Here is a 16,479-nt window from a genome sequence, read left to right as displayed (position 1 = left end):
AAGGAAAGCCATACAGCTTTCTCAGAAACTTTGCGGTTGAAGAAAAATTCTTCGTGGTCCAGGACCAGGACGAGGACCTGGACCAGGACCACGACGAATAGCTTTCCTTGGTAGCCGTACGGCTGCATTCAGGTGGATTTCAAACTTTCCTTTGCAGTGTCTGTAGGTGTGTTCGCCCACACACTAAAAATGCATGGCCTATTTTGCAGCTCCCCGTTCACGGCCAATGAGTTTCGCGCCCAGGGACTCCGGCGGTGGTGGTCGGTGCTGCGAAAGCACGCTCCCGCCGCTCGTGGCCCCCGTGCTGGTCATCCCCGTGCTGATTCTCCTCTCTTTCCTCATCGCCTTCCTGCTGCCGCGGAAGCCCGCCCGCAACAAGACGCGCCTTCCCGACCAGCTCGCTGCGGCCTGCACCGGAAACGCAGCCTGCGTCCGAGCCGTGCACACCATGGCGGGCTCGATGGACCTCACGGCCGACCCCTGCTCCGAGTTCGAACGCTTCGCCTGCGGCAACTGGCGCGCTAGGAACCCGCGCAGAAGCAGCTACCGCCGTGAGATGATGCGCACCTACACGCGTCGGATCCACGAGGCCCTGCTCCTCCGCATTCCACCCCCCTCCGGCAATCTGGCACAACGCAGTCGCCACGAGACGAATGGCGGCACGAGTAACATGGCGGCTTTCTATGGTAGCTGCCATGCCTTCCTAGAGGCGAGCGGGCAGCAGAACGCGACTGTCGCTGACGTCATAAACGCCATGCGCCTGTACCCGTGCCGGGCAGCGCCTGGGAACGAGAGTTCGGAGCAAACGGGTTTTCAAGGCTTGCTAGAGTTCGTCGTGGCCAACAGCTTTAGGAGTGGCCTGGCGTCCGTGGCCTCTGTGTTTTCCAGGGGTGGCACTACCTATCTGGACGTGGGAGAGACTCTGAACTCAACGTTTGGCAGCGTCGCCTTGGTCACGGAATTCTTGAACGCAGTCACGGAGTTGAACGCAATGTTCGGAGACTCCACTGACGACGATTACGCGAGCTGCGAACTACAGAGATTGGACCGTCGGGCCCACGAGTGGCGTTCGCAGGTCAACAGGTCGGGCCCTTTCGTCCGGGCTGCCCTCGGAGAGTTGCAGCCAATGTTTGCGAATGTCATCTGGGAGCACGCGCTGAACTCGGTGGGCGATGGCCGCGTGTACGCACCGTTCAGTGTCGTGTACACGAGGGGCATGCGAGAGGTTTCCGAGATCATAGCCTTGCTCTCCAAAGGCAGCTTGAGGCGGGCCTGCATGTACGCGTCGGCGGTGCTGCTAGCGCAGGTGATGAAGTACGCCTACATCTTCCGGGGAGACTGCGCCCGCAACCGGACTTTGGCCGAACGCGTCGAGACGTGCCTCGGCGTGGCTGCAAGCTTCTTCAAGGACCTGCTGCCACGCTGGATCGCGACGGCCTTGATACCGAACGGCACGGCTGGCGCCTTCAGGGGCATGGTCGAGAACCTGAAGCACGGCGCCCTCCACAGCTCCGTCTATTCGGACATGGCGTGGATCAACGCCAGCGACTTCATGGTCCTCAACGTTGCTGTCGTTGGTAAGCAAACTGATAAATGAATTTTCCCATCCTGGGGGGAAAATAGTGCTCATTTCATATTACGGTATGGCTGCGACACAATCCAGTCTTCAGGCACACATCTTCGTTGGCCGTCCTTTAGTTGGCAGTTGCCACAATCGCCTTCAGACAGCCATTCGTGGAGAACAGTCAGAATTTGTAACTGCAACGAAATGTCTGTAACGCGCAGGAAGAAATGCGTTGCTGTTGTTTTAAGAAAAAATTCACCAGAAATTCAGAGAATTATCGACTAATCCGTAGCATGCTTATGCCGCTTGTCTTGAGTGTGAGTTTTTTCCAGCCAAACGTTTTGATTTTCCTAAATCCTGTCCGACCATTTATCCCCATTTACGCTATAATAACGACTACAAGGGGGAATTTCGCGAAATGTGCATTATTATGAATATTCAAGGTGTTGCACGGTTCCGTATTTTCCGTATTTTTTTATATTTTTCTTATTTTTTAGTGTTTCTAAACTTTTCTACCAATTATCTCATTTACGCTAATATAATGATTATAGGTGGAACTTCCGCAAAACTTGCATTATTGTGGAAATCCCCTGCGTTATACGTTTTGCCTATTTCCGCAATTGTTTAATATTTTTCTTATTTTTTAGTTTTTCAAAATTTCGTCCGACCAGTTATCTCCATTTACGTTATTATCAGGATTATATTTGGAACTTTCTCGAAATTTGCGTTATTGTGGAAATGCAGGGCGTTACACGGTTGTCCATTTTCCGTAATTATTTTAATATTTTGTTATTTTTTTAGTTTCTCAAAATTTCGCCCCACCAGTTATCTCCATTTACGTTATTATCAGGACTACATTTAGAACTTTCGCGAAATTTGCGTTATTGTGGAAATGCAGGGCGTTACACGGTTCTCCATTTTCCGTAATTATTTTAATATTTTTGTTATTTTCTTAGTTTCTCAAAATTTCGTTCAACCAATTATCTCCATTTACGCTATTGTAACGATTACAGGTGGAACTTTCCCGAAATCTGCAATATTGTGGAAATTCCATGCGGTATACGTTTTGCTTATTTCCGTAATTTTGTAATATATTTTTAATTTTTGTTTTTCAAAAAAAAATTGTCCGGCCATTTATCTCCATTTACGTTATTATCAGGATTGCATTTGGAACTTCCACGAAATCTGCATTATTGTGGAAATGCAGGGCGTTACACGTTTCGCCATTTTCCCGTAATTATTTTATATTTTCTTATTTTTAGTTTTTCAAAATTTAGTGCGACCAGTTATCTCCATTTACGCCACTACAGCGATTACAGGTGTAACTTCCGCGATATCTGCATTTTTGTGGAAATGCAGGGCGTTACACGGTCCTGGCTGTAGTGGTACTCGGCAAAGAATGCTACGCATTAAAGCAAACCAGCTTCTTTCCACCCTGTGAAGGTGTATGACCAGTGAAGCTGTTTGTGGGTTCTTGGATGGCCACAAACTACCGTTCAAACACCGTAGTGGTGCCGAGGAAGCGTTATTGCAGCCACGCCAACGTCTTACGTTTTCCGCCTGGCGGTTGGCGGCTGCGGCCGGATCGTCGTTGGTCTCCTTCCGTTGTCTTCGCGCCCATTGCAGCTTCTGGGGTGCTATCCCAAAGGCCCGAGATTGAGCCAAACTCGGGAAACAACGAGCTCTAGCGACGCCCACGTAACGGAATGATAATATTTCGAGCACTTTAAAAATGCAATTCATGCTATTTGTTGATTATTGGGGTGACGTAACCGGTCCAGAGCAGCGCGTTCCAAGGAGGCGCGACCAGGGCGTGGCGCGTTTTTCACTGCTGTCTCTCGTTCCGCTGTTGCACCGGTGGCTACTGGGGGCAAGCAAATCCAACTTCAGTACTTTATCGTGCCTTTATTTTAATAATCTGTATTACACTACAAAGTTCATTTATTTTTTATTTTAGGCGTTCTTACGAGATTTTTGTTTGCAATTTGCCGTCCTAAGCAGCCGTCTCTGCCCATTTCTGCCGTCGGTGGCAGACAATGCAATCACGTGACTAAGGCCGACGGGCAAAAAAAGAAAGCGAGTGATGGAAACACGCCACATTCAACGGAATGGCTGCTCGGTGCTATCGAAACCATCCGTTTACTTTGAGATACGAAATTTCCTAGAACCACTTCAGCCTGCTTACGTGATCTGAAGGTGAAAGCTTGGCGATTCTTAATAACAACTGATACATTGTACTTGCGATACTTATTAGCAACTGATAATTCTACTTGCGGTAATTCTTAATTGATATATTGCGCTTGAGTATTTTTCCTCGCTTTTATTTCTTCGTCATTGGGCATGAATTTTGGCATTCGGCGGGATTCTTTTCTGCTATACCGCGTTTGCATCAGTTTATTCTCTTTCATTTCGTAGTGAACTCGCCAGCAAGAAGACTGGCACACAGCGCAGCCTCCCTGTAATCGTGGTTCTGCGCAGCTGGTGTGCACCTGTCATTCTCATGTGCCATCACGTTCACGTGTCACGCATTATTCTACAACTTTTATTTTCCAATTCACAGTTTTGTGAATTTTCAAAATGGAGCCCACTCGCTCCTCAAAGCTCTCAATTGCGGGTAAGTCACCCAATTGGCCATGTGCTACGAAGGAAGGAATAGCAACAACCACAGCTTTTCAAATTTGTTTCCTTTATTTCACTTTGCTCTTCACAGTTCTTGTTCGACGAAGCTCTCCACAGTCGTTGGTTTTTTTTTTTTTTTTTTTTTTTTTTATGGACTATATACCTTCACTTTTCTTCTGGCGTCACGCTGTTTGTTTCGGTCTCAATCTTCCCTTCACAGGGTTTTCATGATCCGTTTCCAGCCAGACCACAAAGACGCTGGACAAAACCCGTTGAAATGCGTAAAGAGCACCTCCGATAATAGACACACGCCGTTGATTATATACCATCCTACGAGTAAAGTTTTCGCAAGAACGGTGTGACACGAAACGCCTCAAGAAAACCGCCTGCCGCGCTGACGATAAATGAAGCGCACGGTCATGCAACGCCACATCGGAAAGTTTGCTAGCAGACGATAACGGAAGTACGTACGGCCACTAAATGGAAACCTTCTTTCCATCGAGCGGTCAAGCGTACGCTCGGGCTGCAGACAGATAAACGCATGGTAGGGTTGCGATGTCCGGCTAACCACCTAAAAAAAAGGCGAAAGACTTGTCTACAGTAATCCTATAGCGCACACACCGGCTGACTGTCGACTGAGGGCGGTCGCTCGGGCGGTCGCTACCAACGCTTCCGTGGAAGGTGTCCGTCACGTAAAACCGCAGCGCGCGCAGCACTTGCTCCGCGGAAGTTATGAAGCGAAAGCTGCCTCAAAGTCGTCGCAAAAGGGGTCGGGTGTCAGATGGCTGCACAGCCAATGCACAGTATTTTCGAGAGGCAAAAAAAGGGCTTGAAATTCCTCCTCCGCTAAAGAAAATGTCTGTCGGCATAGATATATATGCCTGCTACGGCGACCGTGAACCATGATCTATGCCGCAGCAGCCGTCAAAACGAGCGTTACGAGTTCAACTCGGCCGCGCAATATCTCTCCCGAGTTTCTTCCGAGTTCTCGTGTCAATCACACACACCCAGCCCATTCGTGGGCTCAGCGTAGCGACCGAAGCCCCACCCAACTATGGCTGCCATAGGGGTAGCGTCGCAGCCACAAAGTCACTTGCATTAGATGCTCCGGTAGCAAAGCTTAGAAATGAACCAATGACGTCCCCAGGCCAGCATCAGTCAAATGCTGCCACAGTCACGGGGGGGGGGGGGGGGGGGGGGGGTTCGGTCCGAACGAAGTGCTCGCTCTAGCCCGGACGATAGGAGCAGCCAAGACGACAAGATTTTCCCACGGCAGCCGTATTCATACACAGAAAAAACATAATCGACGACAGATGACACACCTTCCACGTCTAAAACGCACTCGTAAATGTTGAAACCCCTCATGAAAATGGACGTTGAGTTTTAATAGACCCCCTATTGTGTTTCTATAGTCAATAAAAAGTCAATTAAACTCATCGTTTATAGACTGTGCTCGTTAAAAAGTCAACAAACTTTGTATTGGAAAACCTCAACCAACTTTTTATTGCCTTCAAGACATTGAGTTTTAATACATTCGTATTGCTTTTTATAGAGTGAACCAAATCTCCCATCTTAAAAACTGCGGCCAATATAAAATCAATGAACTTTTTATTGCAAAAATGCAACATGAATTTTATTGCCTTCGCTATATTTAGTTTTAACAAACTTTGTATTGCCTTTCTATAAAGTCGTTTGAACTCCGAATGTGTGGACTGCGGTCATTAGACAGGCAATAAACTTTTTATACCGAACACTCAGCAAGAATCTTATTACTTTCATTATGTTGAGTTTCAATAGACTGTATTGCGTTTCTATAGCCCACCCACGGAGGTCTGGTAGCTTATCGGTGCATATATGTGGGGTGCTATAGCGCCGCCTGCCCCGCCTCACCAACCAAGATCGCGCGATGGACGTCCCATCACTTCGTCTTGGGAGCACTTGGGAGCGGTGGCGCCTGGGATGGCGGAAATCACCACCGGAGAGTTCGAGCCCCTGCAAAGCTCCTCTATTAAAACTTGCCAGAAAACCTGACTCACAGGCAATAGGATATTACGACTATACTCAATAAGAATTTTATAGAAAGGTAATAGAGATAAATTTAATAAAAACTCATCAGACATTCTGTTCAGACCTAGCTGATATGCAACAGGTTGTGATGACTGGGCAAAAGAATTTTATAGAAATCTAATTCAGAAAAATTTAATAGCAACCCGTCAGAAACTGTATTCAAAGCTGACTCAAACGCAACAGGTTGATACGACCATACTCAATAATAATTTTAAGAAAGCTAATCCAGGCAAATTTATTATAAACTCATCAAAAATTCTCTTCAAGCTTTATTTACACGAAACACGATGTTACGACTATACTCAATAGGAATTTTATAAAAAATAATTGCCATAAATTTAATAAAAATCCGTCAGAAACTGTATTCAAACCTGAATTCCACGCAACAACACGCTGTTGCTACTGTACTCAGTAAGAATTGCATAGAAAACATATTGAATATATTTGATAAAAACCCCATAAGAAACTCATAAGAAATACATTCAGAACCAATAAGGCCTACTGACTTGGCTCTATAGACTTTTAATTGAAACGCGGTGGCCAATTTGTAATGGAAACTCAATAGAAATATTCTGTAGAATGTGGCCAAAATGTTTATAGGATTCTTTTGAGCAATATATATGACAAGTCTATTAAATCTCGGTAAACATTGTCATGAGGGACACGCTCATGACACGCTAAATGGGGGCGATGTCTGTTACTACGCCCGCCGTCCGCACGTAAACAAAGCCGGTCAGTCAGACAGTCGGGAGAAGGGTGCGTTCCTTTCGCTACAGTGAACTTCCTCGCTTACTTGTTTTGGGCTTGCGCGAAGCTGCACTGGAGCCGCCCTCAAACCACGTAGCAAACAGATTTCAGTGGAAGAACAGAACACCGAGAAAATCGGAGCCGCCCCGCGCCGCTTTACAGGGCGGAGCTTTTAAAGGTTGGGACCAGGCCGGAGTTTTGAAAGGAATAGCTGGGCTGTCTACTTTGCATAACGGAGTGCATATTGCAACTCGATTCTAGACGGCGCTGCACGCGGATGTTCGTGCAAGCTGTGCTTTTTCAACGTGAGCGGCCTCAACTGGGCGCGCTGATAATGCTAAGCGTGCTCCGTGCGAGTGCGCCGTTATTGCTTGAGATTTATCGGATGCTGTACTATCACTACTTTGTTAACTCGAGAAGCTCGCAGAATGATGCAAAGGAACAGTTCTCTCCGCTGTCCAGCTGTTATTGGACACGACACCACGTGCGCTTGGCGGCGACCGTGTGCGCAGCAGAAGCATTCACGTATAGAGAATTTTCGGTACGCAGAAGACTGCAGCGTCACATATCCGTCACTGTCGAAGTTTGTGCATAAGTGTTGAAGTCAAATGGTAGAAGTAAAGTGTGAATGTAAATGAATGCACGCACATTTGCATTCATGTGCGCTTAGCTTCTCTAGAATCTCTAATTAAGTGTACGACTGTATTGTCACCCACATTATTCATTAGTCCGTTATCCACAAGGAAAACGCGACATACACATAGCCATAGTTTATCCCTATACTTTGCCGGAACAAATACTTTCAAATTTTCATACTTTCCACGCATGGTAGACGGCTGGAACAAATTGCCAGAAAGCATTTTTAGTGGAAATTTCACGAAAGCCCTACACGAACATTTTAGCAGCTTTTAATTATTGACGTTTTTGATTTTAGCGACGCTTCACTAAGTTGGGCTTGATTACCGCGCTTTCTATTCTTATTTGGATTGAAAACCCTGTTATGCCTGTACGGAAATGTAAAGGCCTGTTTATTTCGTATATCTCCTTGCGAATTTCGAGTTGATGTTACTCCATTTTTTTTATTGCATTGTATAGTATTGCTGTACGACAGAAGCAATACATCATGAACCAACATCTGTCGTACATCATGAGCCAACTAGCCAGAAATCAAGTCCTACTATAGTATTGCGTTGTATGTGCGTGTAAAATTTTTAAATGCATAGCATTTTAGTAACTCACAATGTCACGCGGCGTTGGCGTGCCTTGTCGTAGTCCGCAGGCGCGCCTTGTCGTAGTCCGCAGCCAGGCCACTACACTATAAAAGAAATAACAGTTTCCGGCGCCCGGTTTCGAACTCATAACGCCGCGGGCGGAACGCAAGGTGCCCGGCGCACTACCGACTGAACCACGAAACCGAGACAGATTTCGTTGCACCGAACGCGCCTTATATCCTTCACTCATTTCTGGTTTGTTTCGAAAGCGCCACAAGTTGTCCCGCGCCTCCGAAAGATGGCGACACGGGTCCCGCGATCGAGAGATACGACTTGCCGGCGCACCCCCTCGGAAATGCCGTGCATTTGATCGTGCCCCTCGCGAGGGGGATGTCTTTTTTTGGTATATAAGATGTCGTAAACGTCTTGCACACCACCGCTCTTTGATAACGTCGGTCGTCTTCCCGAGAACCACGAATGTGTTACGAAAATCCTTGTCACCGATCACTCGCAGGAAGCAAACCAAACTTTTATTGTGTGTGTCAGTAGCATGCACTCCAAATTCTGGCATGCTATCGAAACCAATGGGAACCTAATTTTGCTGCACATAATTTACCATGAAGCGCCCAGCATCAAGTACTCCGTCGTCGTAAAGCCAGACCTCACGATTACACTACACGTTACAAAGACACCGGCCAGGCGACTGGGCTGCAACCTGCTTGTCCCAGCGGTGGCAAACAGCCAACGGGTGGTGTTAGAGTTTCCTGATTACGTCGAGCAGCATGACAGTGATGACAGTGGCCTGAACGCCTCCTCTGAAGATTCAGACAATGATGCCCGGGAAACGATAATTTCTCTTCTGGAAAAATTATCACAGCAAGAAGAAAGCGCCAGGGATGACGCTACTGATTGAACAAGTAAACCTACACTTCGTGGAAAAGGAACGAAGGCGCTATCCAGTAGACTTCATGGTGTTTTGCTGCCTCTTGTTTACTGTTTCGGCCCATGTATACAGATTCCTGCGTAGCCATGGAAGCCTCATCCTACCCCACCCTCGGACAATTCGTTCCGTCTGCTCATCGTTTGGGCAGACGGATCGGTCTGCTCAGCGACCGATCCAATGTACAGCCTTGTCAAGGACATTTGTTTTGCCCGTCCTGCTTGGACCATTTGGTCGGCAGTATTATGTAAATAAATAAATGAAATAAATCAATAAATGTGAGGATGCTGCTGCCTTCGAAATCGAGGTCAGCGTCTGCAGTGATTTCAACGGTCGAAGCGCACACGATTCGACATGTTTATTTGCAAACTCCTCTGGCGGAGCTGGGAATGGTCGTACGGTTGCTATCTTTTCGTACGCAGTGCCCTCGTGAAGCAAATGCATTGTTAAAGTTCACCTTCCCACGTTCCAGGCGAGAGCCGGCTCACGGACGTCGGAGGGAGACAGCGCACCGCAGATGCTCCGACAGGCTACAGCGAGCAATTCCTCTTGAACGTGGTCCGCGCCAGTCAAGACCACGTTGGCGTCGACTTCGACGAGGGTGCCGCGGAACGACAGCTCAAAGGCGAAATGGCCTTCTTTCAACTAGACGGCCAGCCGTTCGTCGCGGTGCCGGCGAATTTCCTCATCGCGGACGCGTTCATTGCCGATGACTCGGTGGCGAGCGTCGACTACGCCTCTGTCGGCGTCCGGCTGCTGTTGGACTGGCTTGTCAGCAAGTTCGGCCGCGAAGCTGGGACAGCGAGCCAGTCGACCCCCCTGGGCCGCCGAGTGCGCTGCGTACGCGACGCGGCGTCGGCGCTGTTCGGCAGACAGGTCGGAGTCAAGGAAGGCCTGCTCCTGGTCTTCGCAGACTGGGCTCTGCACGTGGCATCCGTGTCCGCTGAGGCGCATCGACGGAATCGCATCGGTCGCACCACCGAAGTGGGCTCGGCGCACGAAGTCGTCGAAGACACGGCTCGCCGCATAATTAGCCGCAAGCTTTTCTACTTGCGCTGGTGCCACGCTCTGTGCGGCGAGGAAGGTGCGCTGGCGGGCGCTTGCCGATTCAGCACTGCGCACTCTCGTGACTTCGCCGAGGCATTTGGCTGTCCTTGGCAGCAGGCGGCGAAGTGCTGAGGGAAAGTCACGCTTATTGATTATTTGTGTATGAATGTTTTTTCCGCTTTTTATAGAAAGTGAACGTTGGTGCTTTGAAATACTTTCAAGGTATACCTTGATACGGCATTATTGAACGCAAGAACTTCGCATGCAAGGACTCTGCGTATAGTTCTACTCGGTATTTTTTTTCTTTTTCTACAGGATATGCCTTTTGGATCGTTTACATTTCGTTTTTGTGTAGTCATTGTTGGATTGCACCAATGATAAATGCGCCCCAGAGGTGTCAAGTTCCTTCCGAGGACGTCCTTCGCGTGAGTGATGGATATCTAAGCTAAATTCTGCGCATTACTGCAAGAACCGTGACCACTGCGCGAGATTTTTTACGATAGCACGTTGGGCACTACAAAATCCGTAATGTTAGTGTACATTGGCACTAGTCGCTTCAGAGAAGAAGAAAGTGATTGTTGGGGGGTGAGGGATGGGGAGTAGAGGCCGGTAACTGTCTGGCGTGGCGCCGACACCTCAACCGGCCGAGCGAGAATGAGGAGAGAGAGAGAGGGGGGGGGGGATTTGGGTGGGGGGGATGGAGAGAGTGGATGAGGGGGAGTAAAGGAGGGCGAGTAACAGTGGAGAAGGATAAGGAGCTGAGACAGAAGGAAGTAGGGTGGGGGACTAGTGGACTAGTCCAAAGTTGGTTTTGGCTGTTGATGTGAATTCTGCGTGCAGACAAGAGACATTACGAGCTGCTGGAGGCAGGGTGCCATGCCGATGTTAAACGAAGAGAAGCCTTCGACGCGGCTTATATGTAGCCTCGATGAATAGAATGTAATGGAGAGGTGCCTTAACCTTGAGATAACCATGATTCAGTTAACGCTAAAGTTTGTCTTGACGACGTAGCCCGCAACCGTATACTTCGACAAATATACCTTTAGGTTATGGTGGGGGGGGGGGACAACTGCGCCGGGTTAAATGGTCAGGCGTGGACAACCTCCTGAAATTGACCTCGCATCTTCAACCTTACCTCGTGTGGTGAGGTTTTTGGTGTGGTCAAGCGCTATGACGTCCCGAGTGGGTGAGGTCGGGGCTTTCGACCTCAACATCAGCCAACGAATTTGAGGATGGGCGAGGTTGCGGCTGGAGCTGAGGTTGAAGGGAGGTCGAAAAGCAGTGCACTTAATTTTCCGCGTGGCCACCATCCTCTCAGATTTTATCTTGAGGCACGATCCACCAACCTCCTAATTCACCACGAACATCTATGCATACATACTTAAGGGACGTGAGGACATCCACACGGTCACTAACGTCACGTCCATAAAGCCGGGGTGTCAAACCGGAATAGGAACCCAACGAAAACCGGATCCGACCCGAAATTTCGCTCGCAATTGTAACTGAAGCGAACCATTACTTTTTCAGCCATTTTGGAACTGAACGTGAACCGGAACGAATCGAAGCAACCGTTCCGAAGCGGTTCCGGGAACAGTTAGTGAAACGGTTCTGGGAGCGGCTAGAGTGAACAGAAAAATATCGAGTGGGTCGGACCAACATCGGTATACAATTTAGGTTCCTTGGCATTTGCAAATTTTGCGGCGCTCTCCATATGAACCAATCAGGAAATTTAGTGGCGCACAAAAAGCCAGCGAGAATTCCTGGGTGACACGATGAAAAATTTGCATTTTTCAAAATTCTGCTCGACCAACTATCTCAATTTACGCTATTCTGACGTCTAAAGGTGGAACGTCCGCCAAATCTGCATTATTGTGGAAATGCAGGGCGTTACACGGTCCTGGCTGGGGGTGTACTCGGCAAAGGATGCTACGCATTAAAATCACGAAGAGAGAAAAGTTTGTGAAACTGCAACGCGAACGTGTCAGGTGCCCGCTGGTGCCCGCAACGGTGTCAAAACGGGACATAGCTTTAATAGCCTCCTCTTCCCGTGCGCGCTCGCTGCTTTTGCCGTATATAAATGCTAATATTTTACGCGACAAAATAGTTCGAGGCCAGAGGGCTGTTTATGTCCCTCCTTGTTTTGTGCCGCACTGTGGCGTCTTTTTAGGCGGAAGCTTTAGATCTATGTTCCATGGAACGCACAGTCACATCCTGATGGGCCTTCTTTTCCCGACGGGCACCAGTTCCATCCAGCAGGAAGAACTCCGACTTGTCCTGGCCTTCCTCAAGGAGACCAGGCTCATACAACGGCTGTAGCCCAATGCCTGCCGGCCAGCCTTACGCACTCCTTATCTCTTTCTCTCCCTCTTTCTCTGTCCCCATTTGTTCTCACCTATCCCCTTTCATTCCCCTTTCCCCTTTCCCCGGACTGGGTGGTATGCTGGTGAACTCCCAAACGAGTTTAAAATATCCCCAGTACACCTCTTTTCCACTGTCTATATCAATAAAGCACTAAAGCTAAACTGTGAGGTATAAAAATAGGAGCGTGCGCCGGGAAAGGGAAACAGTGCAGGAGGAGTTTACGCCGCTGCCACACATGCGATACGAGCTACCTTGAGAAGTGAGCGTACCGACGGCGAGCAGGAGGCTCCTGGTGATGGCGAACGAGCAGAGCGAGCTTTGGAGCGGGCTGTCCAGGGGGCTGGTCCAGTGGTCACGGACGCGCCCGCAAAGTTCAACAGAAGGTTCAACAGAAGGTCGAACTAGGCTTTCTCCTTCATATTCTTAGGAAATTCTAAGAGTCTCCCGTAATTTTCTAAAGCAAAGCTCTACTACTTTCGTCCAGCGGTTTCGCGGTGGATGCGCAATTTCACCTTTTGACCGCAGACACACCCCTCGAAGCGCATCGCGTGATTCGCCGGGCCCGCGTTCGGCGCTGCGCGAAGGCTCCGTTTTCAGTCGTTCTGCTCAGAACGAGCGGCGGCTGCCGCCGCGGTTGCGGCCGATCAGCTGATCGGCATCCGACCACCCCTACAGCATCCCATGCATGCGCCGCTGGGTCGTCTCGGGCTACGTGACTCGTCTCGCGCCCGGCGAAGAGGAACGGCGCGTTCGCCGTGAATGAACGCAGCGTTCGCTGGGCCTCCTCCTGTGAGCATTGCACTGGACCGAACGGCTTTGAGATGTGGCCAATAATACAGCTAGATCAAAGGTTAACCAAGCGAAACCAAGACTCAACCAGACTAAGCCAAGCTTTTGCTTTGCACATCCAGGGTTAGCTGAGACAAGCCGCAGCCATTTTTTCCCGCTTCAAATCGAGGAAAGCTGACTGACCCGAGTGATTAACGCTGCGCACTCGCACTCCATAGAGAGTTTTACCATACCGTGTGTTCCGTACGTTCCCTGTGCACCTTATGTACCGGGACCCGACAGGGCCCTGCGCATTCGTACCGGTATGGGGGCTTAGTTCCGCTAACGGGGCGCCCCCGCCCCGCGCCATGTGAACGCATTCGTTCCGGTGTGGGGGGTACGCGTGACGCTCCTCGCCGTGCCAGCGCGCGCAGGCGCAGTCGGCTCCCGGTGCGCACGGTATATACCAAACGTACGGAACACACCGTACAGTAAAACCCTCTAACATGATCTGCAACACGAGAGCTGCGGCCGGAGGGGCTCCCCGGACGGTGGTGGATACGCGCAGCGAGGTACTTCGGAACTGTGAAGAGAACGGTCAGTTTTTCTGTTTATCACCGGGGTACCCGTGTGTCTGTGTTCAGCTACCGATTGCAGAACGCTTGAATGTGCCCGATGGAGTGCGCCCGATATCCTTCGGCGCAGAGTATTGTGACGCGTAGTGACTTCCTTGCTATTATCGCATTAAGCGTGTACGTGTGCTCATGGCTCCTTAAAGCCAGAGGTCTTTTTTTCTCCATTTGTTGTGCGCGTACATAAATTAATGTTCTGCTTGTTTAACCAAATAATTAGCTTACTGGTAACTGCATAAAAAAAAGGTATAGAGTCAGAGCCCTTATGGCCATATAAACATTCGAGATGCAACGTGTCCGAAAGTGGGCATGCACGTGCAGGCTCACGTGCGTGTGCTGCAATTTTTCTATAGCGATGACCAAAGCCATTCCATTCGCTTCCTTCTCTCGTACGTGAATTTTCGACCCCGAGAGCTACTGAGGTTTTGCGGACGCATTCACACTGAAGCAAAGGGTATAAGCGAGTATTCACGTAAGTGCAAAAGCAGCGTTTTCTTTTTCATGAATGCGGGCTAGAGGAAGACCACAGAAGAGCTCACTTGTTTGCGCATGTTTTTGCGAACGACTGAGTGAGTGAGTTAGTGAGTGCCGTCTCCAAACGCGTAGCCAGTGCTGTAGGTGCAGGTCAACGAAGACGGCTGAAGTGTGGGGACGGGTTGGCCTATATAACGGTATATTTCGGGGTTGAGAACACAAGTAAACCACTGACGCCATCAGCAATTGCTTAATAACGCAAAGAAAGTGCCGCTTAAAAGTGAAAGCAGCTATCGTCAACACGAAAATTTTCCGCACTACGATTTGTCACCACAAATCGCGAATGGTGAAATGCGATTGGCAAAGCTTGCTTAGGCGTTTTTGTGCGTGTGTGCGCAAGACAAAACGACGCGAAAACGTGGAAATGTGAAGTAAGTGTATCTGCAAACTGTTTGTCAGCAGACATCTTTATAAGGACCCAAACTTCGGTTCTTAACCCCAGAAAGCCCAAACATATTTCCAGGCACACAAACATTTCAGAAACGTCTGTACCTTTACCTGGGGGTAATGTGCCTTTATTCGCGCAAAAAGCGAAATGAAATTTCAAACCAGTAAAAAATTGATAAAAGTATCGTATATGATACCGTGGGCTCTTCTGCTATCCCCTTACCAGCTGCAGAAATTTTACGTCGGGCCATCACACTGCCATGAGGGTAGGTGTGTCGCACTCTCGATTTCGGTTGGAATGTTTTGACATGGTGCGCAAACGCCGCGCGGCTCTCACACAACACGCACACGCACGCGCACCCGCACGCACACGCACACACGCACAAACGCACACGCACCGGATTTAGTAGATTGGAAGAGCTTTGCTTATTAGCTCCTCCTTCAAGGATTCTTTCAACGTGCTGCATGCGTGCTTGTCTCTCGCTCTCCTCCTTGTTAGGCTATGCCACATCGCTGCGACATCGCTACCACATTTCGTCCAATGAAAGCCGCGACCAAGGCCAGCTTTGCTGTTAAAATGGGGGGGAGGACCGACACAGCGTATACTGCTGAACGTGAAGCTGCTCAAAAATGTACACGCACCAACACGTCCAGCTTGCCCCTTTGGATAAAACGATCTTTATACCTGAAAATTATGCCCCGAATACTCTTGCCCTCAAATGTACGAGAACTTCAGCAGCAGCGGTGCGGGCCGCAAGGCATTCTGATGGCCCAGACGACGCCGGCAATAGCAAAAACCCTACTCCAAATCTTCTTCTTTAATACTATTTGTCACCGGTCAAGGGTATTCACTAAACTACAGCCCCACTGCATTGAACAATCGGTTAGGTTTCTTTGAGCGAGAGGGTTGTGCCCTCGTGCCTTCATTAACTAACATGTTTGCACGGGGCCTGTAATTTGTTAGGAACAAAGGACAGAACGTTGTAATTTGCCCGGTGTCGAAACCTTTTTCGGCGGAGGGGAAGATTATGAATGGAGGCTATAACGATGACCTTTCTCTTCTGATGTCTTTCAATGGCCCACAGTTTCGTATATTACAAAAAGCGGACAAAGAGGATTGGACAGACGAACGAGCACAAGCGTTAACTTCCAAATGAGGTTTAATCAGAAAGGCACGAATCGAATTCACAAACGGGACAGGAAACAATTCGCACCCGCCTGAATAAACCTCTGTTGGAAATTATCGCTTGTGCTAGTTCGTCTGTCGAATCCTCTTTGTTCGCTTTTTGTGATTTACGAAGTCATGGATCACTGACACCAGCTATTCCAAGCCCACACTCTACTGAACTATTTATGGGCTTGCCTTCGACTGGTGCGCTAGTCAGCTTAATGCTTGTTACAACGCTCCGCGACGCGACCGACACTATACGACACGGGAAGTGTACCCGCTGATGACAGGCCTACTTGCTTATTGAGGTCAGGATTCACAAAACGAGAGCAACATTTATTCAAATCATTTGACAAACAGGAACTTCCGACAGTCCTTTTCAGGGTTTGGAATGTGCGGGCTGGTACGGCAGCAGCGGTTTGTTTTCTCCAATT

The 16,479-nt window shown here is 49.0% G+C and overlaps 1 protein-coding gene across 1 annotated transcript; it reads left to right on the top strand.

Annotated features, from left to right (window-relative positions):
• The first annotated feature begins 226 nt into the window (after nt 1–226).
• LOC144146214 (uncharacterized) lies at nt 227–10,327 on the top strand. The gene is made up of 2 exons (XM_077678178.1): nt 227–1,577; nt 9,621–10,327. Exons 1-2 carry the CDS (start codon nt 227–229, stop codon nt 10,325–10,327), a joined length of 2,058 nt encoding a protein of 685 aa, XP_077534304.1.
• The last annotated feature ends 6,152 nt before the right edge of the window (nt 10,328–16,479 follow it).

This window comes from Haemaphysalis longicornis, unplaced genomic scaffold (assembly GCF_048455015.1).
Source record: "Haemaphysalis longicornis isolate Haplotype H1 unplaced genomic scaffold, Haemaphysalis longicornis Haplotype H1 scaffold_7, whole genome shotgun sequence".
NCBI classification, from domain to species: Eukaryota; Metazoa; Arthropoda; class Arachnida; order Ixodida; family Ixodidae; genus Haemaphysalis; species Haemaphysalis longicornis.
Note: the sequence above shows the minus strand (reverse complement) of the source record. Positions and strands in the feature narration are given on the sequence as shown.